The 24983-nt window shown below is 43.9% G+C and overlaps 2 protein-coding genes across 4 annotated transcripts; one reads left to right on the plus strand and one right to left on the minus strand.

The window, feature by feature from the left end:
- The first annotated feature begins 75 nt into the window (after nucleotides 1-75).
- Nucleotides 76-21253, plus strand: LOC111075447. Of its 3 annotated transcripts, none has more exons than XM_041596327.1 (7): nucleotides 76-162; nucleotides 4601-4994; nucleotides 13711-14480; nucleotides 16561-16726; nucleotides 16783-18515; nucleotides 19115-19255; nucleotides 19317-21253. In XM_041596327.1, exons 2-7 carry the CDS (start codon nucleotides 4922-4924, stop codon nucleotides 20169-20171), a joined length of 3738 nt encoding a protein of 1245 aa, XP_041452261.1. In that variant the 5' UTR covers nucleotides 76-162; nucleotides 4601-4921; the 3' UTR covers nucleotides 20172-21253. The 3 variants fall into 3 exon arrangements, with proteins under 3 accessions (XP_041452261.1, XP_022224429.2, XP_041452262.1); XM_022368737.2 differs by having other exon boundaries at nucleotides 81-190; XM_041596328.1 differs by lacking the exon at nucleotides 76-162 and adding an exon at nucleotides 2849-3108.
- On the minus strand, nucleotides 21145-23806 carry LOC111075448 (protein MCM10 homolog). Its single transcript, XM_022368738.2, has 2 exons — nucleotides 22532-23806; nucleotides 21145-22468 (listed from the first exon to the last, which is right to left on the minus strand). The coding sequence occupies exons 1-2, from the start codon at nucleotides 23688-23690 to the stop codon at nucleotides 21297-21299; spliced, it is 2331 nt and encodes a 776-aa protein (XP_022224430.2). The 5' UTR covers nucleotides 23691-23806; the 3' UTR covers nucleotides 21145-21296.
- Between the last annotated feature and the right edge of the window lie 1177 nt (nucleotides 23807-24983).

Genomic DNA, 24983 nt, shown 5'->3' on the forward strand with positions numbered 1-24983 from the left:
GGTTTCTGTCTGATTTCTGTGGCTTTTTGCGGCTTTGGAGTCGCCTGGTTGCCGGTTTCGGTTTCATTGGTCCGACAAAGCGCGTGCGAAGCGGTTCAGTTGCTCAGCGGCTAAGCGGTTTCTTATAGCGCTACTAACTTGCACTAACCCGTCATACGTTCGGTAGGAAAAGCTGGCCCAGCGCGAAAAGGTGGCTAATTAATCGCCTTGTTAAACTGTCCAATAAATAATTGTCACTCCGTGCCATAGGGGAAACTGTCAGGCCAAAACAGCGATTAAGGAGTCTGTGCACAATCTGTATTTTTTTGGAACTGCTGCTGCTGCTGCTGCTGCAGCTGCAAGGCATCCATAAATTGAAAATAAAGATCGTGTTTTCGTGTGTTGCCAGAGCTTAGGTTTTTGGTTGAGTTTCCTAATTTGGATTCTTGTGCTCAATGGACTGATATCTCAATAAAAAGTTGTGAACATTTTCAAGTGGATAATCATGATTTAGATGTACATATGCAATTTGTGGAAAAAATGAAACAGGAATATTTTGAATGTCTTCGAATTTATTTAAATCTAAGCATCGTCAACTGAACAACTAAAGCGTCACTAATTATGGAGGTTTTTCAACGAATACATAATTAATATGATAATTATTTAAATCCAACGCCGGTACCAGAGATCCGGGACTAGTAAAAAATAATATGGGGTCCTCAGTAATGCTGTGCGTTTTCCCAATTCTTTTGTTCGTCCATGTCCATATAAAGAACACATTTTTTTACGAAGAATTTATGTTCTGTTCCGAATGAACTGCCTGTACTGAATGAAACTGACTGTTCCTAGTAGATACTGCATGACAACCCAATAAGTAGTCGGCGTACTTGATCTTCCTATTCGTTTTACTGCCCTGCCCTCCGCCTAAGGTTGTTCGCCCTGAACAAGATCCAAGTCTCTTCGATGGTTAAGCCGAAAATCCACCATTTAGGCGGGTGGCCGAGAGGCTCTGCATCCGCTCGCTGTCGGTGAGGCCGGGGCTCCATGGACTCTGATCGACGTCTCTACTTATCTAGGCCCTCATTGATTAATGCTTAAATCAGCTTAGTGCTCTTAATTTGAAGTCTATTGTAAAACCATAACTATTATAATGTCGTCCATGTTCTGTGTTGAATGCGTTTTGTGAAGTTTTCTTGGGTAGACTCCCAGGGCGCGAGTATTTTTAATTTTCACTTGAATATAATAATTTAAAATTTGAGCTTAAAATTTATTTATCTCCATTTTGCAACATTTTGTATATTTTATACAGTTAAAACACGTCTCAAAGTGATTTCTGTTCTTGATCGCATTTGTGCATGAGCTCATTATGTGCACCCGCAATATGATTTATTATATTTCTTTGGATTTATACTTTGAATCCCATTCCCAACCAGAAGAGCTTAAGCTTTATTGATTTTCGTTTAGGTTCCCATTTATTATCTACCATCAATTTGAGAGGCAATCCAAGAAACTTAATTCTCCGTTTAGTAAACATAAACGGACGTTTAATAGTGTTTCATTTTGCACGTTTAGAAATTTACTACACCGTAAAAATTACGTTAACAATACAAAATTTTGGTTAATAAAATTACTTGTGCAATTCATCAACTGAATAATGCCAAAGTTGATGGTTTTATAGACCTGTCTGTACACTGGCGAAAAGCTGATTAAAATGTGCATATTTCTCAAACTACGAGTACACACACGCATTCAATCACAAAAACATATAATTAAAAAATTGTTTCTAATTACGTTAGTGACAGAAGATTAATTGAAAATGCAAATGTGTGCAAATTGTAAGCCATTTAAATACCTTGCCATGCCAACAAATGGTTTTACAAGTGCTCGGATCTGGAAACTCAAACAATAAGATCAATTACGAGTAGAATGTGTTTGCTGATACAGTTTGTGTTGGGTTGGCTTGAGGTTCGGAGAGTAAATGGATGATTCTGGGCAAACATCACGCATACGCCACCTGAACAAAAAGCTGACATTCCTGAACCCTTTTTCGTGGAAGCGAAACGTGAACCAGCCAACAAGAATTCTAAGCTCGCACAAAGGCCAAGCCATATTGTGGATGCTACATTCGAATTCTTCTAATACCCAGTACTCTTAGTGTCCAAGGGTATGTTGGATTTACTTTGCCGAAGGAGACTATAGCCCAGAGGATCCTGACATGTCTGGCAGTATATGGTTCTGGATCCATAGCAAAACGCCATTCGGCATGTGTAGTATATAGATCCCTATAGTGCTGCATTTTTCCCCCAGCTTGGTGACCTCCAATGCAAGCATTATTTTGCCGATTCTACGATAATTTCTGCGATAATTTGTATAATTCTATACGAAGCCCTAATCATCCGAATCAACTAAGCAAAAAGCAATGCAAGCGTAACTCTTCCTTTGCTCAGAAATTCCAATAATTTTAATAATATATAAATAATATTCGGTAGATTTGTTCCACAGATCCCACAAATCGACGAAGTTTTTCAGTGTGGGTATCCTATTCCATATTGTACTGAATAAAGCTATAATGTGTTGATCTGCAGATGTAGATTTACTATCATAATACATACATATATACAACTTTGCTATCATCTGTTGATTTACAGCAAATCCTTTTAAACCGAAAAAAATTCTCTTTTTTTTGGCTGATAATTCCCTATTTAATCTAATTAATGAGTATCGTATAGTCGCAATATCGACTATAGCCAATGACAGCAACGACAATGAAGAGACACCAACGGGGCAGGGCAATCAGAGGCAGACACAGTCAGGGGCACACAGCGAAGAGCCTCCACAGTCGTACTTTGACTTTTGCGTGTGCCGGTCGACGCTTTGTCGGTCGTCAGTCGTCGGTGGTGGTGGTGGTTTTGGTCGTGGATCGTTAGTCGGATGAATACATTTTTATGGTCATTTGCCTTTTTCGGCGCAACAGGATGGCACGGGACGCACCTTAAAAATGCGCCAAAGTATTCGATGTGGCTTGGCTTAGTCTCTCTAACCTTTAATTGGAAAAATCCCAGGCATAGCTGCCGCCTGACATGGGACTCTAAAATTGGCAACTCTCTATGGGTCCGTGGAGTACGCAAAGTGAGTGGCCTGGCGAGGAGTGGAATGGAGTGTTTTGTGTGTGCAATGCTTAAAGCCTCTTTGTGTCAGTCTTGTGTCATTAGCATCCACAGACTGCGCTCCGAGTGTGTCAAAAGATTTGAACTTTAAAGTGCTCAGGTGCTGGAAGTGCTTAGACAGGCTGTCAGACAGACGTATAGACACTCTGACAGTCAGTCAGTTGGTCGCTGGGTCTCTCTGCGTGTATGTACGAATTGCTTATCATGTTGTTTGACTTTGAGCCTCTTTTGAATTATGCGTGCTATCTGCCATTGCCAGTCTGGCCCCCGAGTATGCTATGCCCTTCTGGGCAGTGGCACAGCCACAGTTCGTAATTCATGCCACAATTGTATCTCTTTTGGGCTCTTTTTATCACACCTGCTGTGAATCGCTGGATACCACACACACACACACATTCACTACAGGTATCGTAGAGTTCATACTGCAGAGTGGAGAGGAGTACTACATAGTACGACGAGTACACGTACTTCCATTTCCACTTCGTGAGTGTACATTTGTTTTGCTCTTTTCATGGCACGTCCTCTTCGAGTGTTTGCCTTGGTACTTGCATAGAATTCGTTAGTTATGGCTTACCTCATGGCTCTGTGTCTTATTTTTTTGGTCTTTTTCCTACCGTTCGGTTCAAGTATCAAATTGACTGGCGCATGCCCTGTGCTCAGAGAAAACCCAAAAGGCATCTAACACCGTCGCATAGCCTAAAAACCCCTCATCCGAAAGGGCATACAGAGAACCACTTGAAGTAATTGCAAAAGTCCGTCGTCACAAATTATTCCCCCCCAAATAATAATTAAACAAAATTCTACCATTTAAAAACCAATTGAGCCGCCTCGAAACCGAATCGCTGTGAAATGAATTGGCAAAAAAAGAATAACAATAAGAACAAAACGACAAATGCTTGTGGGTGTGTGCGTTTGACCTTAGAACACCCATAAGAAGCAGCGAAAAATGTGCAAAATAATTCGTAAATAATAGCAAAAAGAATATAAAAGTACAAAGCGTATAATCTCCTCACCTGGCGCTGGCCAAAAATAGAAATCGAATACCATTTAATAATAGTATCAATAATATTGTAATCCCAAACACAGAAATCAAATTCAAAGCTCATTTTTAATTGCAATAATCAGGAATTCATAGACCCCGCGGCTCTAGTGAATTTCCTATGGTATTAAGTGTATGATAAATTGATAAATTTATAAGGGGTCGGGGGTGTACGAGCAATGGCAGTGTGGGCGCCGCTATCAATAAAAAGAATTTTATTAATAATAGAGCAACCCGAAAAAAAACAACTTTGATGTTCTTTCTGTTGGTGTTGTGCTCGTACTTCGAGTGTCTTCCGCACACTTATTGTTCATGTCTTTTTTTTTTGTTCTATCTTTTTCATATTTTCCTGTTCTGTTTTGCTCACATTTCGCACATTAATTGATAAATGTTGCTTATCAATTTGTGATCAAAGTAATTAAGTTCGCCCTGGAGCCGTCGTACGTGGCTAATTGCCAACATCATTGAAAAGAAACTAACAAAAACTCAAGACAAATCCAACAATAAAAACCGCGCTCAAAATGTGTAAATGTGTAACGTGTGGACGGCGCTCTTCCCCAAACAGCAAAATTGTCAATGGAATTAACAATTAAATGAACAAAGTGACCAAGAAAGAAGAAAGAAGCAACAAATAAATAGCAAACAATTTGCTGAGTGCACAAACAGGAGCAACAAGTACAGAGCTACAGCAAAAGTGATAAGCCATAGCTGATCGGATCTGAGAGAACTTTCAAAGATGGCACTCAAAAGCTGGGCCACTATTTTCTCTCTGCTGACAAGTGTCATACTGCAGCGGCACATATGCTTGGGTAAGTTTGTGACGGGGAGCAGGAGAAATGTGACCCCCAAAATTGTAATAGTTTTCATGTTTTGTAATTTTTATAAAAATCTTTTATCATATGACAATTTAAATAACTTCAGGGCTGGAGAAATTACGCGATAAGAGTTGGGAAACTATAAAATATTCTAGGGAGGAAAAATGTTTTTTATTATGTCAGATAAATTCCAACTTTATAGTTAACTGTTTCAAAATGAATTATGTTTAAGTTTCATGATATTATGATCTATGGAAAATCGTTACTAAACATCACAAAGCGGGGGTCTCAATTTCAACTCACTCTTTTTCTTGCAGCTTCGGTGAATTAGGCACTGATATGTGTATTGTTTTGCAGAATGAATCTTAGAATGAAGAACAAACACTGACAATAGCAACGGAGTAATGAAGATCAGTAGAGAAAGATTTCCCCATTATAACAAGACAAGTTTGTAATTAGATGAGTTTAATACTGATTTTAGGTATGTGAATGGCTTACAAATTGTTTGGTTCAATATGTATGTGCTGCGAATGCTAAATGATTAATTCTAGCTCACTTACAATTCAATTATTTCCATGAAAATGGCTAATGTATTAAGTCATTAAGAGCAGTCCACAAAATGTGTTAAGCCAGTAAATAAGTTTTATACAATAGCAAGACATGCATATACATGTTTTATATAAACTCAGTCAGAGTCGATTTGTAAAACAATTGCATTGCAATTCGACTCGTAAAAATGTTAAAGATTCAATTGTATTTATCAGATTACAGACGAGTTTTTGTGATTTATTTGTTGTATTGTAGATTTCTGCTCGAGATAAACCATCGAGTCGTTCTAGCAATGTCGTACGAACACCTGTAACTTGGAGACTTTATTAGCTTAAATAAAAACATTTGGTATTCAGACTGCTGTGAAACTTGCAAAGATAATATCTATTTAAAGTTGCGTCTAAATCCATCAAACGGGAATTTTGTGGGATTTTTTGTATAATCATTAATACACAAAATATAAAAATAATAACATTAAAATAGATCATAAAATAAATCAAGATGAGTTATTTGATGGAGTCTGAATAAAAATAATATTCAGTGCAATTTACGTTTTTTTATAGTACATATCGGATTTTTTTCTTCGTATCATTTTACTTGAATTGTTCAAATAAACCCTAAGTATCTCCTATTCCAATATTGACTCCAATAATTTCCCCAACATTCATTGCTAATTGCTCGGGACATTTAACCTGCGGCTCATCTAATCGACTTATCATAGCCATAAGGTAAACATTAACCCCCTCCATTGGGTCTTGGGCAAATAAAGAGCTCATAAAAGGCAATTACACTAATTTGCATCGAGTGCCAGTGAACAAATCTCACAGATAACTTAAACTCAAACAGTCCGTGGACGCACCGTGGGAATGCAGCCGAAGATATGGGGATTTGAGCCCCGTTTACGACCCCATCACAAAGGGGGATGGCTTTACATATGTACGAGTATGTGCATACATCGTACGAGTATGTTGGGTTCGGTTCTGTTCTTTTATGTGGTTTATGATGCACTGCTTAGGGTTTAATTATATGCCCAATGCTTTCGGTCTATAAAACACAGAAGAAGCGGAGCTCTATCACAGGTGTGAACTGACATTTGACTTTTGCAGACAGCTTTGACATAGCCGTAAGCGATATGTGGGAGCGATGGCGATGGCTGACGGACCGAGCCTGACGGTGATGGACTGGACTGCCCCTGGGGGCGCTACATCAGACCGGAATATGACGTGCAAGGCTAGCAAGACAGCACACGCCCAAAAAATTATTTCATCACGCAGGCGAAGACATATCAAATTTTATACCCACATTGTCCATACGTTTTTGGGGGTTGACCACAGCTGACACTCGGCGAGAGGCTCTGTCTCTGTTCTGCACTTTGTCTCTGTCAAGTTGAATGCACCACGAGCATACTCGTATGTATGGTGGCGACTCCTTCATCAGACGGACAGCCTGTCCATCCGTCCGTCTGTCCGTCTGTATGTCTGTCTGTCAGGTTAAAGGTGTCGAAATGCCTGCCAGCTGTCGCGGTACCCTCGCGCAACTCATGAATTCATGTGCAATCAATTAAGTCAATAGGTGTGTGCCCCTGTTCGTTTATTGTGCTCCAAAGTTTGCTTCCAATTTTTGCTCACTCTGCAAGGCATTTAAGTGGTTCGCAGGTCGGGGACCGCCTCGGGCTCTTTTCATGACTTCAATTAAACTATTTGATGTAATAACTGTCTTTAAGTTTCAGTTGTTCAAGACACAAAGCCAGTCTTATGAAACTTGGATAAATATAGAAATTGAAAGGAATTTAATTGAATACATACAAGTATGGTTGGAAGGTATTTTAGAACAGTGCAAAAGTTTTCTGTGTACCCTGTAAATGGTAGTTGTAGCTCTTAAAAATGTAATGAATGGTTTTTGTGATTATTACTCATCAGAATTCTTAACTAACTTATGGGTAACTTCTTTCATGGCTTTAACTAATCATCGCTTAATCTTTTCTTTTAGTTTTCTACAGTACTTTTAATCTCTTGCACTCTTAGCTCTCCTGCCCTTTAAAATCTGTTTAAAATCTATAAAAATTCTCAAATTACCTCCAAGTTCCACTAAACTTTTGCAACTTATTTCATATTTTCGCCACATAAAAGATATTGTGCTTAGATTTACGAGCGAGCTTGACACATTTATCAGACACTCAAGGCTGTTTGTTCGTTTTGTTTGTTGCCTTATAGTTTTGCATAAAAATAATAACGAAACGAATAAACGAAAACCCATTTGCAGTTATGAGATCTGTCTGCCACTGTGTGTCCGCACCCAGTTCCAAGGAATGAATCGACTCTGTTTCTCTGCGACGGAATTCCACTCAATAATGCATTCCCATTCAGTTGGGTTCCCCATCTCCTACTCCTACTCCTTCTCCTCCTACAAGTGGGAGTCTGCAAATCTGCATTCATTTATTCGATTTCTCTCTTTATTGGCTCGTTTTCCTGTGGGATGCGAACACAGTGCTTGACATTCGTATAGCTCCACTCAAGGTAATAAAAAACTTAACTAATTGTGGGTTCTATTCTATTAGCATTAATTAGCATACATTTAAAGAGCCAAAAACTAGCGCTGACTTTGACTAATGTGCTGGGTACGTAACTGCCCCATGGTGACAGGAGCAATTAGAGTGCCCGCCCATCGATCACCGCAGAGGGTCACCTTTTTCTGTGTGTGTCACAGTTTCTTGGACGTATGTATTCGGGGGTTTTTGTCGATTCCATAGACAAAGTCTTTCAAGTTCGTTTCTGGATTTTCAGTGGGTTTGGCGGCTTCTTGTCTGCATTTATTCTGCAATTTCCCGTTTTTTTCTAGCTTCCATCTTCGTTCTGTGCTTTTCTTTGTGGCAGATAAAAAAGGAAAACTTTAAATGCGAAATTACAGTTAAATCAATAAAGACAAATGGTTTTTATTGGGTTGTGCCCTATTTTAAGGGAGCATGGTAATAATATCAGGTAATAAACTATCGAATGGTACCTTAAATTCTGATATAATTGTAAGAAACTTAAAGAATAGTTTCTTTCAAATAGAATACATGTTTTCCACTTTAATTTGTGAAAGAAATTAGTGCTAGACCCGATTTAAATGAAACCAAGCTTAGTTCAAAGTTGTATTTTTTATATATGTATTATATTATATTATATTATATTATTATTATTATATGTATTTATTTTATTTATTTTTATATTTTTATTTCTGTTCTGGTCAAAAATCCCCTTTAAGAGGGGATTATAAAAAGGTTCAAGTAGTTGCACTTAGATTACAAAATAATTTAAATTTAAATTTAATTTAAAAACATGTTATTAAAATATATTTCATATTTAAAATACAAATATTTCATTTTAAAATCAAATATTTTTCTATTTAGATTACGTGCCTATATTTCTACAAATTAAATATATATGTACTATAATTAGCTTAAATATAGACCGCTTTTGAACTTATATATGGATGTACAATCCTTTAAACGTTTTCTTGTCTCTTGTTTGATATCATGTTAACCTGGAACAGCAATTGTCGTTGGCAGAGTATACAATCTTCCGCATATAAAACCTCCACTCCATTGAACATGTACATTTCTTTCCTTGCCTTTTTATTCAATTTGCGTTGGCACTGTCAGCGACTACATTTCAGGGACAGTCCCGGTCCAGGAAATAGAAAAACATTCAAAGACACTTGTGTCTCCGTCTCCACATTTCCAAACACACAGCTGCCATCGAGTGAAAGTGGAGAGGAAAACGGAACGAATTTAATAATGGGAATCCACTTCAGCCAGACAATAGCCAAAGCCAAAGATTGGCCAGTGCCAGCTGCAGCGAAATGAGCAGCAACAGCAGTCAGTGCCAAGCCAAATACGAGTAGAAACCAAGTCTGGCACACGCGACGTATGAGTAATGAAAACAAAAAACAATGCAACAGACACTGAGGCAAGAAGGGGAGTGTAAGTACGAGTACGAGTGTGGCAGGAAGAATTACAGGAAAAACTACCAACCCTGACAAAGACAAAGTTTTTCATTACGCAGCAACAGCAGCAGACAAAAAATAATAATGTGAGACGGATGCTGCGGAACACTGAGTTGGCCACACACAAAATGAGTCACCACGCGAAAAACCACAAAAAACACAATGAACATTCTAAAGTCGATATACATATATTTCGACCATAGGATACCCACTATACAGATGAATTATACTTCTTATAATTTTTCCAAAGAGCTCTCTCCGAAGGATAAGAAAAGATATGCAAGAAGTGCTCGTATTTGCATGAAAGCTTTTTTTCCGATTACTGATTATAATAGTTATCCAATCGTAAGGTGCTATTTCGTGGATAGGTATTAAATTATTACATATGAAACTACATAAAAACAGTCTTCATACAGATAGAGCAGATGTATGTATGGAGAAACGGATAGATATTCTTGCCTTAGCTATGCTCGACTTTTCAGCCTTAGCATGAACAGTATATGGTTTATTTAGTTGGAAACGCCAGCCAGTATTCTACCCAATCTACCCTTGTACCCCACGATTACCGGATATAAAAAACGGGGCAATAAACCCCGATGGATGGATGGGAGCAGGGGACTAAGAGTAACCAGGATCAGGGCGGGTATAGTACGGGTATAGCCAGGAAGCAAACAGGCAAACAACTGTCGACCTAATTCGATGCAAAGTCAATTAATTCGGGCAGATTAATTAGTTTATTCGAAACTAGTTGACATTCCGTCCACACTGGCCGGCCGCACCTCATTTAGTAGAGTCTCAGTTACGGTTCCTGTTACCTTTACCGTTCGTTTGGCAGGCCACCAACTTCAGGTACAGGTACAGGCCGAACTAATGGCCGTTGTCATGGCCCCTCGTCTCGTCCCATCAATTGTTGACAATGCTGTCATTAGCGCCAGCAAAGGCGTCCAGGTCCAATCACCCCCACTGGAGTCTACCTCCTGCTCATCCAGCTCATACCGCTCATCCTGACCCATCCTGGCCCATCCGCTTCCTATGTTTTCCGTCTCCCTTTCGGGCCATGTTTTATCAAATGTCGGTTCGAGTTTTTAATGCGCCATTCGCTCGCTTTTTAATTGTCCTCCTGATAGATAACCTAATAGTCGTAGTCCTTCCCTGTTTACGTCCTTTTCGTTCTGTGGTTTACAAAAGTACGTCCCTTCCTCGCTCTTCTTCTGTTTTACGGTTGTTGACTTTTGGTCAATGTTCTTTCTGGGTGAGTCTCTCTTTTTTTAGCACCATTTTCCGCCCACTTGTCGCTGGTTTCCTCTTGCCAGACTTGGGGCTGGACTCTGGGGACTGGATGAGGTCAAGTTGAGCTCACATTGAGAACTGATTGGGAGAAATCGTAGTTGTTACTTTTAAAGCGGCTTGAGGGTATTTAATGTTGGATTGAGACTTTTAATTAATGATTCAGCTTAAATGATGTTGGAAAATCCTCAAGGGGAAAATATTGTAAAATATATTAATGTATATACGTATGTACTTTGCACGAGAAATTAGAATTTGCAATATAACCTAAAATACTAGGTTAGTTTTTCAAGTTTTTAAAGGTTTCAAATGTTTTAATTTGTAGCACTATGTAATAGGTCTTATGATAGATTCATATTGGGATAATTTGAAATTCAGTTTCGGAATTTTCTTCTTCGATTCTGAAGTGATTCTCAAGGATTTTCACGATTTATCTTCTTTGCGGGGTGGTCGTGGTGCCCACAGATGGTAATCACGATTGCCCCACACCCAAGTCCAGGTATTCCTCACACCTCATTGTGGGGGGAAATGCAAACAGAGGAGTAAATAAAAGTGCCGCTAATTGGATGGCCATAAGCCAACGCTAAAGCCAAAGCCACCGCCACCACCGGCCGCACTAAATGCCTGTCATAATTATGGGAAAGCTTTCCAGAGGTAAACCAAATAGAGACCCCGCTACCACCAACCATTCTATGGTGGGGAATCGTTGCTGCTTCGACTTAACAACGATATTGGGGGGGAATGTGGTCCGGGACACATATTATAAATAATATAAAATGTGTTCATTACAATTGTTGACGTTCAGGCATGCGAAAAATGCTGATAAAATATGTAGATGAGGCCGGGGAGTCGGAGTCCCACACACACACACGCGCTTGCATTTATAATGACATTTTAAATGCTTCCAACGAGCGTGTCCTTGGCGCCCTCCAAAAAGGGGACACTACCCGAGCAAGCAAGGAGCCATCCACCCACACAAATACTCGTATTATATATATTAATGCTGTCAGCGTTTTTAATGAAATACGCGTATGTGGAGGGCATAGAATGAGAACTGAAAAGGGTGCGTGAAGGGCGATGGGGGGAAAATGAGGATTCCCTAACAGGACAGGATTATGTGGTCCCCCATTCCATTGATCCTTGGGCAAATGGCGGCGCCAGTCCTGTTTATGTGGCGCTGCGAACCGTTTGCCGATGATTAAGTGCCAAGTGCTTCACTTTACAAGGAAGCCCAGTGAGTAAGGAAGGACTTGGATGATGCTTGTGCACACTAATCAAGATCTTTCGTCGATAAATGGAAAATGTTTCTAGAAAAATTATGACGGAGATTGTGGAAGCCCCTAGGAATGGGGCACAGAATACAACCTCTTTGAAAGTTATTGAAATATTTTTAAAATGAGTTAAAAACTATCTGGTGGATGAATGGAGGAAGTTGCTAAAATTATAGGAAATTAAAAACATTCTTATTTACCCATACATAAATTAAATAATAGACAAACAAAATTAAATTAAATGAAATGTGCTTCGATTTACATATAAATGTATTAAATAGTATTTTTATTACGGCCTTGTCGAAATATATTCAAAATATATCCAACAATATCTATGTATGAAGAGAAAAAAAAAGAAAATTAAGAATTCGGGTTCAATTAAACTGCGACAATCACGATTATTATCAGTCAATATTTTTAATCTACAGAGCCGCTCAACTGAATATACTCGTAGGTCTATTAAAATTTGTTGTTTCGTATAACTTTTCTGGTTGCATTTCTAGACTTTCCCCAAAACCTACTACTTAATGGTTTTCTTCCAACAAAAATCGTTTGTTTATTGATATAATTAACAAACCAGATAAGAAAAACGAGAACAATAGGCGCAATATTCTACCATTCATAATTATATGTATATCAAATCTGAATACGATTGTTGTTGATCAATCAATTTCTATTCTACACACCCAATAAATCTGTGAAATTTCCATGGCATGCGTTCTACACTGTTTACTCTACATATTATGCTGTTCGACCCATTCCATTCCATTCCATTCCATTCCCCATCCTGTTCGAACTTCGAACCATAACATTACAAGAACTGGGACTCCCCTTCCGCACCCCACACTAATGTTGTTCCAAATTCTGTGGCATAAAATTGGGCGTTGAAGAGGGACAAATTTGTAACCAATTATACTTGGGGTGGTACGAGTGTTGTATGTATTTTTTTCCGGGCCCAAAATAAAGCGTTATCGTTATCACAAAATCAATACGCAACTTGATGACGCCGACACTTCAATGTGATGGAGAGGACAGAGCCACAGAGCCACAGAGCACAGCAGGAGGAGTAGTTGCGGGTCTCTGATAACCCATATGCTAATAACTAATATCTGTATTATATTTATTTATTATAACGCTTATATTGGACTCGGACCGGACTCGTATGCAAACACACGACCGCAAACGGGCGACAACAATCGTGTGTCATTAGGAGAGGAAATCTTATCATATTACACATACGCCATGTCCTGTTCGATTTGGTAGGAAAGATAGACCAAGGGTCGGGCTAGGGGTAGGGGTAGGGGTAGGGCTTGGTCTCCACCACCTATATTGAGGTCACAGCCGGCTTATTCAACCAAATAATTTGAATGGATTTGATGACGATTGTGTGTGTCTGTCTGCACAGATGCTGATGAGCGTTACCAACCCCCACGAATATAATATAATATATAGTATGTAGATATTTAATTTTTGGGGGTGGGACACCCTCTTCAACGGAGTGACCAACCACTTGTGGACTCCTCTTCTTCCTTCAATAAATCCCCCATGACGCCATACACATTAACACGATGCTGATGCTTCTCCCCATCTTCTCTCCCTCTCTCATTTGTTGACAGCCAGCGATGTTTACTTTCCCAGCACATCCGTGAAATTCAATCTGCCCATCAACGAGGAGTCGGAGAGCATCTTCTCGAAGATACCACTGGCCCAATTCCAAGTGCTGCGCCTGGAGGATAACCAACTGGCCAGCGACTACATCTACAGCCTGGAGCAGAATCCCTTGCTCCGCATTAATGCCAGCTCCGGCGAGGTCTACATGCGCACCGACTATCAGCTGCTGAATTCGAGTGCCAAATATGTGGTGACGGCATTTCCCAGGGATCAACCCAGTGGCCAGCTCCTGCCCGTTTCGCACCTGACCATGGAGGTGACGCCACAGGCGCTGGAGGAGTACTGCTCGGAGCTGGAGCACATTTGCTTCTGGAGCAGCGCCCACTACAGCATCTCCGAGTCGTCGCAGGGCCAGAGCATGAGAACGTTCGAGCCCGTCCTGATTGGTGCCCTCAACTCAAGGGCAGCCAAGTACCTGTGTCCGCACCGCACCCTGGAGTACTCGCTGACGGCGGGCACCTCCCACTTTGTACTCAAGCAGAATCGTCTCTACACCAGGCACCCCCTCGACCACGATGAACTGAATGGCTTGATGGCCCGTGCTGGCCAGCTGCAGGCAAGGATCAGCTGCACCGTCAAGCTGTCGGCCCAGGAGCAGCGCAAATTCTCGCGAAGCTTTGACATCAAGCTACTGGATCGCAACGACAATGGACCGCAGCTGCAGGAGCGCGACTCTCAGTTTGACTTTTACCTGGATCAGCCCTACTTCCAAGCGGTAAGCAAGGGTTGGGGATGGACAGAGACAGCAACAGAAACAGATACAGACAGAACCAGACCAGGCCCAGACAATCGTCTGCCGGCTGTCTGGTCTCACTCTGGGTGCGGGCTTATTGAATTCGTCCATGATGAACGCCGCGCAGACACGCAACAGAGCCAGAGCCCCTGCCAATGGAAGACCAGACCCTGCCATTATTTGGCCATTACCGCGTCGCGTCGCGTCTGTCTTTAGTTCTGGTTCTCCAAGTTCTCTCCTGTCTGGGGCTGTCTAATAGATAGAGTTCCTTCTCCCACTGCTTTCTCATATGTTGCCATTAAAAACGCGTAACGTTTATGGGCTTTTATGATTGGAGCATGACAGCCCGGAAAGGAACTGGCAAAGAAACAGAAATGGGCACAAAGTTGGAGTCTCTTAAAGCTGCCACAGAACTTCACCATTGCCGCAGTAAATTATGTTGTCATGTACGAACGGAGCCAAGCCTATCCCCAAGGATCTGCAGCAAAGTGTGTCAGTTCTGTTGCTGATAGTGCCCCCTGCTCCTGCTCCTGCTACTGTTAAACTCGAGTAATTGGTTCTGCACTAAACTTTCAGCCATTACAAATTGCCGTAGGTGGTTTTTTCATTTAAATTATGTCCACAAAATAATAGACATTTTATTTTTATTTCGAGGAAATTGCTGGCGACATGTCCCACAATGCACGGGAATAAAGCTGACGTGTGTGGTGTGCTGTTAGGTGTGGCCCAGGCCTTATATGACATTGTGTGTCGCCTAGATTGTCCGCAAAAAGAGCTCTAGGCTATAGGAAGTAATAAGACGGAATATGTGGCAACCTTATGGCTAGTGCACAAGCAAAGCCAAGCTAAATAGAAAAAACAGAGAGCACCAAAAACACCAAAGACAGATAGCATCCAAATTCTCTGTACATTTGTTTTTATTTATATTGGAAGATTTAAGAGTTAAGATGCATCCAAGAGTGCAAAAATCATTTGAATCTTTCGCTAATCATAATTTAATTCATTCATGTAATCACAACTTCCAGAATGATTTATTTACTATTTTCATCGCTAAGAGTACAATTTCAGGATTTAATGAAAATATGCCAGAGAATAGTATCCCTGTAAATGAAGAAAATGTATGGGAAACAATACAAAATAACCCCTCCTTAAGATATATTTCATATTGCGACTACTTTAGTCATGATTTATACATATATCGAGCTTTATAATACAAAAAGTACCCTTAGCAAGGCATCATTTCAAATCTATCAGAATATTGTGTTTACACTGTTATTCTTTTGCTCTCTTGATTCGATCGTCATCTTGATCATCCCATATGGATTTTTATTTATTTTTAGACATTATATGTAGGTAATTTATGTGTTATTTTGGTTCTTATTAGCATTTTCTAATCCATGTAACAAATATTTGTTCAGTAATAGCGGATAAATAACCAGTAGGTAGAGTATCCACCACCAGGCAAAACGCTATCGTCGGTAAGACTTAGAATCTTCTTTGCTCATATCCTTCAAGCGGGAAATGTTCTTTCTGTCGAACCAGTTGAGCCCAACCCAAGCATCAATACGCTTATGATCTCATCTGAGGGATAATTCTAACTAATGCACATTAAAGCATTGGGGGCATGTCGGTGATGGATTGCTTCAGGGTAGGAGTCGCACCTCGGTCTCCCTACAGATACTTCCTCCCCTTCCTTCCCACACACCCAACCCAAACGCGAGCTCCCTTATTATTCAAGTACATGTAATTCCCATTCTATTATCCTATCCTAATAATCCACCATTCGACCCTACGCCTAACTCACTCCATGGCAAGCACCTTGCTAATTTCCTGAGACCCTGGAGACCCATTTATGGGTACGTTCCACGCAGCAGCTATGTCAGATCCCTGAGGTCCCTTGAAACCCTTGCCTGACCTTGGGCGCGAATTAAAATGCAGGATAATCACCAAGAGCATATCCTGGGGGAGCTGCAGAGCGCTGCAATTTGTCAAGTGAAATTTAATTAGCGTTGGTCAGTAAATGCTAATGAAGCAAGCGCTCCCATGTTCTCTTCTCCAACAGAACGAGGCGGTGGGCGAGAAAATCATCTACGTGGACAAGGACACGCTGGCGGCCAATCAGAATCTGGGCTATGCCATCCACAACGACACCAACGACTTCCTTCGGCCGGATTGTCATGCCTACGAGGCGGATCACACGGGCAGACCGCACACCATTGTCAGCTGCCGTAAGTGGAAGGGATATAAATCTATGTATAACGGATATCGAATTTCCTCCTTGCAGAGCTCCGTTTTTCGCGTAGTGGAGTCCTGCGACAGACGCCCTACTGCTGCGTACTGGAGGCCAGAGATGTGACCATGAAAATGCAGAATGTTGCCATGTCGGCCTCGGCTTACGTCTGTCTGCATGTGGATCTCACGCAACTGCACAACAGCGACCAGGAGCATCCACAGGCACTGCCGTTGCGCGGCCGTCAGCAGCGCATCTTCGAGAGCGCCGGCGACACGTTGCACACGGATGGATTCGGTCGAGCCCATGGCCTTGTGAGCGTGGACTACGAGAAGGATGTGTTTGTGTATCGATCGGCGGCCTCCTTCTACAGGGTGACGCAGCCGGAGAGCTTCCTGGAGCTGATGCGGGCGCGCACCGTTCGCTTTGACATTGTCGAGGATCGGAGCGGTGCCTTTGGCATCACCCTCATGTCGGGTATTGTCTATGTGAAGCATCCCCCAGCTCTCGAGCAGGCGCCAGAGACGATATATTTTGTGAATGTGACGTGGCTGGACCAGGAGCGCCTCTCGCATGCCTTTGTAATCAACGTGCATCTGGTGGAGGGCAGACCAGAGAATGCCAGCTGCGAGCTGAAGATCAAGTCGCGTTCGCAAACCTGTGCCCAGGTCAAATACCAGTCGCAGTGCACCAAGTTCTGCGGCCTGGCCACCAATGGGGGAGCGTGCATGTGGCGCGGCACCAGCTCGGCCATGTTTGGTCGCAACTACGGATCCTGTGTGCCCCAGGCTCGCTACTGCCCCGATCATGTGTGCGATCCGCTGGAGGAACTCAATCCGTATGCCTGTCCGCAGGACTGCACGCCGGCCGCCAGGATCGTGGGGCCACACACCAGCAATGAGAACAGGCGGGGCATCCTCAGTGGCTCGGGTACGTGCATCTGCGAGGACAACGGCAAGTGCTCCTGTGCCCCGTTGGATGAGGAGCCCAAGGCGAAGCGTCCGCGCAAGCGGAAGAACGAGACAGACACGGAGCTGACGGCACCCACGGTGGCTGCCACGCCCCTGCAGGAGCGGGATAAAGATGCCCTGCAGGACCCCCTTCTCTTGGGGGTGCTTAATGTGGCTGGGTTCGAATGCAATCGATCCTGCATGCTGATCGTCATCAGTTGCCCGCTGCTGTTTGTACTCCTGCTGCTGTGCCTGCTCCTCACCCAGCGGAAGATGCTGCACCGTCACCTGGGCAAGCAATCGATGACCCCATCCTCCAAACAGGGCCTGCCCGAGTCCGCCGACGGCGACCTGCCACTGATGCCGCTGCAGAGCGGCTTCAAGTTCGAGAGCGCCGACACCAAGTGGGAGTTCCCGCGCGGACAACTCGAACTGGACACCGTCCTGGGCGAGGGTGAGTTCGGGCAGGTACTCAAGGGATATGCCACAGAGATTGCCGGTCTCCCGGGCGTCACCACGGTGGCCGTCAAGATGCTCAAGAAGGGCGCCAATTCGGTGGAGTACATGGCTCTGATTTCGGAGTTTCAGCTGCTGCAGGAGGTATCGCATCCCAATGTCATCAAGCTACTGGGTGCCTGCACCCAGTCCTCGGAGGCACCGCTTCTGATCATCGAGTACGCTCGCCATGGCTCGCTACGGAGCTATCTCCGTCTCAGCCGGAAGATCGAGTGCGCTGGTGTGGATTTCAGCGATGGCGTGGAACCGGTCAATGTCAAAATGGTGCTCACCTTTGCCTGGCAGATCTGCAAAGGGATGGCATATCTGACAGAACTCAAGGTGGGTGAAACGAGTCGTTACAGCTACGGCTCTGTATGTATGTATGATCGGATCGGAGATCGGATCATTTTTATAGGCAGAAAAAACGAATTAATTTTCAGGGGCTACGTGGCCCCCTCGTCCAGGGGTAGCGTCTCATGGCGGAAGGAGCGAGAGTAAGAGTAGAGAGAGAGAGACAGATCCAATAAGCAATTAGGTGAAAAGAGGTTAAACGGAGTCCCAGAACTAACATTAGAACATAGCCAGCGGTTTGTTGTTGCTCCTTTTTTCTCCATGTTTTCCCCATCTCTCAAAATTGACAGAGATCGCGGTCTGCTTTGTCTGTCCTAACAAATCCTCCCAAGCTTTAACAAATTAATCTATCGGTTGTGCCAACAGCAGAGATACCAACAGATAGAGAGAGAGAGAGAGAGAGCATTTGACACCAATTTCGGCACTTATATATAATTACGTATAAAACATACTCTATAGGCTGCATAAATCATAAGATTACATACATATGTATATACTGATTTAGTAAAGCCGCGGCCCTTGACGCGGCTCGCAACGTATCTTTTTTATCGTTGCTTACGCTTCTGAATTTGTATTCTGTGCTGCAGCTGGTTCATCGTGATTTGGCGGCACGAAATGTCCTACTGGCCGATGGCAAGATCTGCAAAATCTCGGATTTCGGACTGACTCGAGATGTATACGAAGATGATGCCTATTTGAAGCGATCCCGAGATCGAGTGCCCGTCAAGGTAAGTTCAAGCATACAATAATCGTAGACCATATTCTGAAAGTATCCCCCTGTCCGTCCAGTGGATGGCACCCGAGTCTCTGGCAGATCATGTGTACACCACCAAATCGGATGTGTGGGCCTTTGGCGTACTCTGCTGGGAGTTGATCACGTTGGGTGCCTCTCCGTACCCGGGCATAGCTCCACAGAATCTCTGGTCTCTGCTGAAGACAGGCTATCGCATGGAACGGCCTGATAACTGCTCTGAGGATGTGTACTCCATTTTGCGCACCTGCTGGACGGATGAGGCGAATGCACGGCCCTCGTTCAAATTCCTGGCAGCCGAATTCGAGAAATTGCTGGGCAACAATGCCAAATATATAGAGATGGAAACCAATGCCGTATCCAATCCGATGTACTGCGGCGACGAGGCAGCCCTGATGCCTGAGGACTGCCCGGGCGAACCAGACTCCCTGCAGCATCTGTGGTCGCCGCCAAAGATTACCTACGATGTCCAGGATCTGGCCAACAGTCGCGACCAGTCCGTGATCGAGATGCAGGCGGCAGCCGCGCCACCACCCGGCTATGATCTACCGCGTCCCCTGATCGACACCAGCACCACCGAGCAGGTGCTGCGGTATGAGAACGATCTACGTTTTCCGCTCAACATACGCAAATCCAGCTGTGCACCGAGCTACAGCAACATGACAAGCGGCGGCTCGCCAGCCACCGCACTGCCACACTACGCGGTGCCCGTGAAGAGGGGACGATCGTATCTGGACATGACCAACCATAGCCTCATACCTGACAATCTGGACAACCGAGACTTTGAGAAGCATCTCTCCAAGACGATTTCATTCCGTTTCTCCAGCTTGCTAAATCTCAAAGAGTGTGTGGAGACGCCCGCCCAAGGACAGCAGGCCGAGGATGCCGTCTAGAAGGGGTCTGATCTTCCCCTATCCGTATCTGTGTATATTTTCACATTCCCATGAGTTCTGAATATGTTTCTTGTCTTGTCTGCGCCTGTCTCTCAGTTCAAATTGTTTGTTAAATAGTTTTAGTTTTACTTTTAGTCGCGTAGCTTTATTCTGATGCCAAAAAAAAAACAACAATTGAACAGGAATCGAATTCGTTTTCGAATACTCCCAAATGCATTTAAAGGAGCAGCCTAAGATGGCTTAATTCTATTGAAATTAAGGGTAAAAAGAACCCTCTGTCCTGTCTTGAACAAACACACAAAATATCATTTAATCTCTGCCTAAACTATGCCAATGAAATCTACATACGCTTCTTGCTGCAAACCAAAAAAGCGCTCGATTAGTTGTAAGATAATATTTTAATCCATTTTGTACAAACTCTATAATAGCTTAAGATTATATTTATTCTGGGAGTGATACAAAAGTGTCTTCGAAATGAAAGATTATTCAAAAGACAAGAGAAGGAAAGTTTCTTCATATAAAATTTCTTTAAGGCAATGGTGAGCACGTCCTTGCTTCGCGATGCACAAGCGAAAAGCGCAAAAGAGAATGCTTGAGAATGGAAAAAAATACACAAAGGGAGCTTAAGGACTCTTTTTATTTTGCAATGCTGTTGGACTGCTCTCAAATTTATAACCGCTGTGTACAGGTGTGTAAGGTGTGTACACTTTTTCTAACATAAGCTATGACATCTGATAAGTTCCAGGGTCAAGTTATTCAAAGAGTTTTCCAATTGAAGCCGAAGCACAGCTTATGAAGGGGGGTCTTAGCCATCGAGTCATAATATTAAAAAAAACATTATATTTATTTAAGTCACTTACAAATCATAGAACCATACCATTAATGACAATTATGGGTACGCCTGGTACTGCTAGAGAATGCCCAAATATTCCCGCACCTCCCCAAACAAATCTCACACATTCGCATTTAAATATTTAGGTATTGGAACATTTGTACTTATTTATCTACGAATCATTTAAGCCGTTCATTTTTGTAACTAGTGGGACTGTAAATAATTATAATAAAAATCTTAACTAATATTTATGTAAAACATGCAAATACAACAACTAAATCGTATAATATTTATTACTCCTCTGCGGGCACCAGCAGATTGAGACTGGCGCTGCTGGCCACGCTGCCCAGGAAGGTCTCCTCGTCGCCACGCACTGAGAGTGACTCCCGACCAGTGCAGACCTTCTTCTCCCGTATCATAGCCGCCCGTTCCCAGCGTGAGCCCTTGCAGCTCTTGCAGCTGTGCTTGGGCAGCTTGAAGACGGTGGTGGTGCGATTGCCGCAGTCCTTGCACTGGAAGAAACGCTTCTCCGCATCGACTATCTTAAGGGGATGCCCCTCCTGCTTGCAGCGATCGGCTGCCGAGAAGGCGGTGTACTTGCACTGCTGGCAGATGACCGCCTTGCAGGGCATCTTGAAGGTACCCAGCATTTTCTCCTCCATGGCCTCCTTGCGCTCCAGCTTGTTGAAGTACTCCTCCTGGGCCTCTCGTTCCCGCATCTCAACCAGATTCGTGTGCGACGACGTAGCCGCCATTATCCGCTCGATACGCGACTTGCGCATTAGCTCGCGCTCATCTTCTTCGATCTTTTGCCTCTTAGCACTGGTGGAAAACTTATCGTTAAGGTCATCGATGGCTCGCCGCTTGCCCGTTTGTGAGCCGCGAGTGGAGTTAGGATTCACCTTCTCCAGCGGCTTCTTTTTCAGCAGGGCAGCTGCTCTAAGTTTGGCGCTCGCCGCCTGTCGAGCACCGATATTGACCTCAAGGCTGAAATTCTCGCTGCCCGACAGTTTGGGGGTCAAGCTGACATCGAAGGAGAAACCGCGATTTTTGAATTTTTCCGGCACGCTGCTGGGAGTAGTTGGTGTCCCAGGGGTTGGTGTGGCTTTAGTTGTGGGTGTGCCCGGAGCGGCTCCTCCAAGTACATTGCCATTGGACTCTTTCTCGAATCGATCGTTTTCAGCTTTTAGCAGACGCAATCGCTCGATATCCTGTAGTCTTTGCTTTGATGAAGCTTCAACACCCCCGGCCAGTCGGGATACGGGACCGCCTCGCTCTGCATATGGCACACTGGGTGGTGTGTCGATCCTGGGCTTCGAGACATGGTCCACGGTGTGGGCAAACGGCGAAACATCGTAGCCAGCCAGCTTGCTCAGACGATCGCGTTCCTTGGATATAAGCTTTGAGCTTTTCTTGGCCGGAACGGCCGTAAAAGATTGACCGCCATAGAAGACCTCCGTTTTGCCTGTGAACATAAGAATAAGAATGGATTAGAGGATGGGAAGTGGTGGGAATGCCATCTACTTACCCAACACCTTGTTGCGCAGCTCGTTTAGACCACGTCCCGCGGTGGCCGATTGCAGCTCCGAGCGCCTGGACATCTTCCCATATTCAGCTTTCACATGGAACACACAATAATCGCATTCGGTGAGATTGACAATGGCTGTGCACTTGTCGCCATTCTTCTTGTTAGCTCGGCATGTTCCCAGATCCTTGGACTGGCCAAGGATCATCACCTTGTGCGATGAGTCGATGGAGAGGCAGGCCACATCGCTGCTGCCTGCCCGCCTCTCAAATATGGTTGGATTGAGCACAGCCAGGCACATGCCCTCGGCCGTTTTCCACAGCGTCTTGTGGGCCTCCTTGAAGAGAAATATGGAAACCGTTTTGATCTCGCCGCGCAGATCGGAGAGTTTCCACGTGGAGTACGGGTCCCCTTTCTTTGTGTTTTTCACTGGCTGCTTCGAGACCAAGGCGCCAGCCAAGACCCAATCCTTGGCCAGATCCCCCTGTTCTATGTGATATGCCACGCCCGAGAATGGCACAGCCTTACGTCCCCCCATACGCTCCTGCAGCAATGTGCTGGAGATCAGCGGATTGATCATCCGCAAACCGAACACAGGATCCGTATAGACTGCCGAGGCTGGTTGCTGCTGTGAAGCGGGGGGATTTGCCTGGGCTGCTGCCACTGGCCTCTGAAATGAACTGGCCGCTGGGCCCTGCCGCTTGATGGGATTGTGTGGATTCTTGAGCGGCTGAGGCGTTGAGCTGATAAACTTGGTTGTCTTGATGTCCTGATCCACCTCTCGCGCCACCTTGGACTCGTGGGCACTTTCCCGCTGCTGTTTGAGTGTCTTGTTGATATCAGTGCCATATTCATTGTACTTCCGTTCCAAGAAGTTCTTGACTTCCTCGTCATCGGATGAATCGAGCTCCGGCTCTTTGGGCGTTGCCTTGTCATCCGCCGTTGATTTTGCGGCAGGCTTCACCGTCTTCTCGAAGCTGAAAGCATTGGCGAAACTGCTGTCTTCCCGCAGCCGTGGGGCGGTAGCAACCGGTGCTGGTTTAGGTGCAGGTGCTGACTCTGCGATATCGTTTTCTGCCTCGCCCAGCAGTTTTTCCAGTGCCAGTATCTCGTCTTCCTCATCGATGCTAGTGTCTGGTTTTGATACATTTGCTGGACTCATTAGATTGCCTCTGTCCTTTGATTTATTCACGATTTTACACAAATTTTGTTACAGTTTTCCAAACGAGCGCAAACAAAACACTTTTGGCGGGCTAAGTGTGGCTGCTGCACGCACACACCGAAATACCAAAAAATTACTGTACTGCTGTGACATTTTCCAACACTAAGCGAGCTGACATGACATGACAGGATGCAAATGCAGCTGTTAAAATACTAGATTTGAAAGAAAACAAAACAATTTTCCGTAATGAATTCAATTCGTTTTCATAGATGGAAACACACAAAATTTATCGTTGTTTTTACTGTTGTCTAATTTAATAGGACAAAACAGTACATTTGGTATGCATATTTGCAAAAATCCAGGTATATTTTCGCACACAAGATCCGGTCATACTGCTCGTCATCTTTCGGCTTTAATTCACGAAAAAATTGCAAAAGCACAAGAAAAAGCGGCCAAATCAAACGCCCAAATCGTTGCCGTCAAAGGGCCCCAGCCTGTGAGAATCGTAATAAAATACATTTGCGGCGCGAACGCTGTGCATAATCGCTGAGAAGCAAAAAAGTACAAAAAGAGTGCACGAAAAAAACAGGGGACCGCTAACAACGGATCTCTCACCTAGTGTTTAAGAATAAAGTTTTCCACTAATTTCCCCCACCCTCCGATCATTAGTGACTTCCTGCGACGACGAAATTGAGCAGGTAAGGATCCCTGCCCTGCCCCATCAAACCAGCCGCTTTTGTCACACTCCACACTCCACGCACCTACAATTATTGCCATGCGGCGCAGCATTTTCTTTTGGGCCCCACCACATACACGACGCCCCATGCACTGCACTTCATCCCACACCACACCACACCTCTCTCCACCAGTGCATGTGCAATCTCTGCTTCAACCACATTGCCAAGCAGCCAAGCCATTGCATTGCCCATTTTCAAGCTGATTTATTTGCAAACATCTCTATCGTGGCCATTTTGTGGTTATAAGCGCCGCTTCAGGCGCTGGAGAGGCTACCTATCTACCGTGTGTCTCCCTACCACACGTGTGTTTGTGTGTGCTTGCGCGTGTGCATGTGTGTGAGTGAGGGCCTGGGCCGTATATTATGTTACAATTCAGCCACGAGGTTGTTGTTGCTGCTGCTTGATAACCTTTTGCATGTTGGCCTTATCAAATGTATATATTCCAACGAGTGCATTGGCTCTGGCTCTGGAGAAGAACAGCAGCACTCGGCTTACATCACAGCAGGAGCAGCAGCAGCAGCAGCCGCAACCAAGTGACCTAATGCTGCACCACCTT

This window comes from Drosophila obscura, unplaced genomic scaffold, assembly GCF_018151105.1.
Source record: "Drosophila obscura isolate BZ-5 IFL unplaced genomic scaffold, ASM1815110v1 contig_14, whole genome shotgun sequence".
In the NCBI taxonomy this organism is placed as follows: Eukaryota; Metazoa; Arthropoda; class Insecta; order Diptera; family Drosophilidae; genus Drosophila; species Drosophila obscura.

Excerpts from the sequence above, each read along its gene's own strand:
- LOC111075447 (XM_041596327.1), top strand. The coding sequence starts at position 4,922 with ATGGCACTCAAAAGCTGGGCCACTATTTTCTCTCTGCTGACAAGTGTC. Across the intron at positions 4,995-13,710 it reads GCAGCGGCACATATGCTTGG|CCAGCGATGTTTACTTTCCC; the intron begins GTAAGTTTGTGA and ends ATTTGTTGACAG. Across the intron at positions 14,481-16,560 it reads ATCAGCCCTACTTCCAAGCG|AACGAGGCGGTGGGCGAGAA; the intron begins GTAAGCAAGGGT and ends CTTCTCCAACAG.
- LOC111075448 (XM_022368738.2), bottom strand. The coding sequence starts at position 23,690 with ATGAGTCCAGCAAATGTATCAAAACCAGACACTAGCATCGATGAGGAA. Across the intron at positions 22,469-22,531 it reads GCTGCGCAACAAGGTGTTGG|GCAAAACGGAGGTCTTCTAT; the intron begins GTAAGTAGATGG and ends TTATGTTCACAG.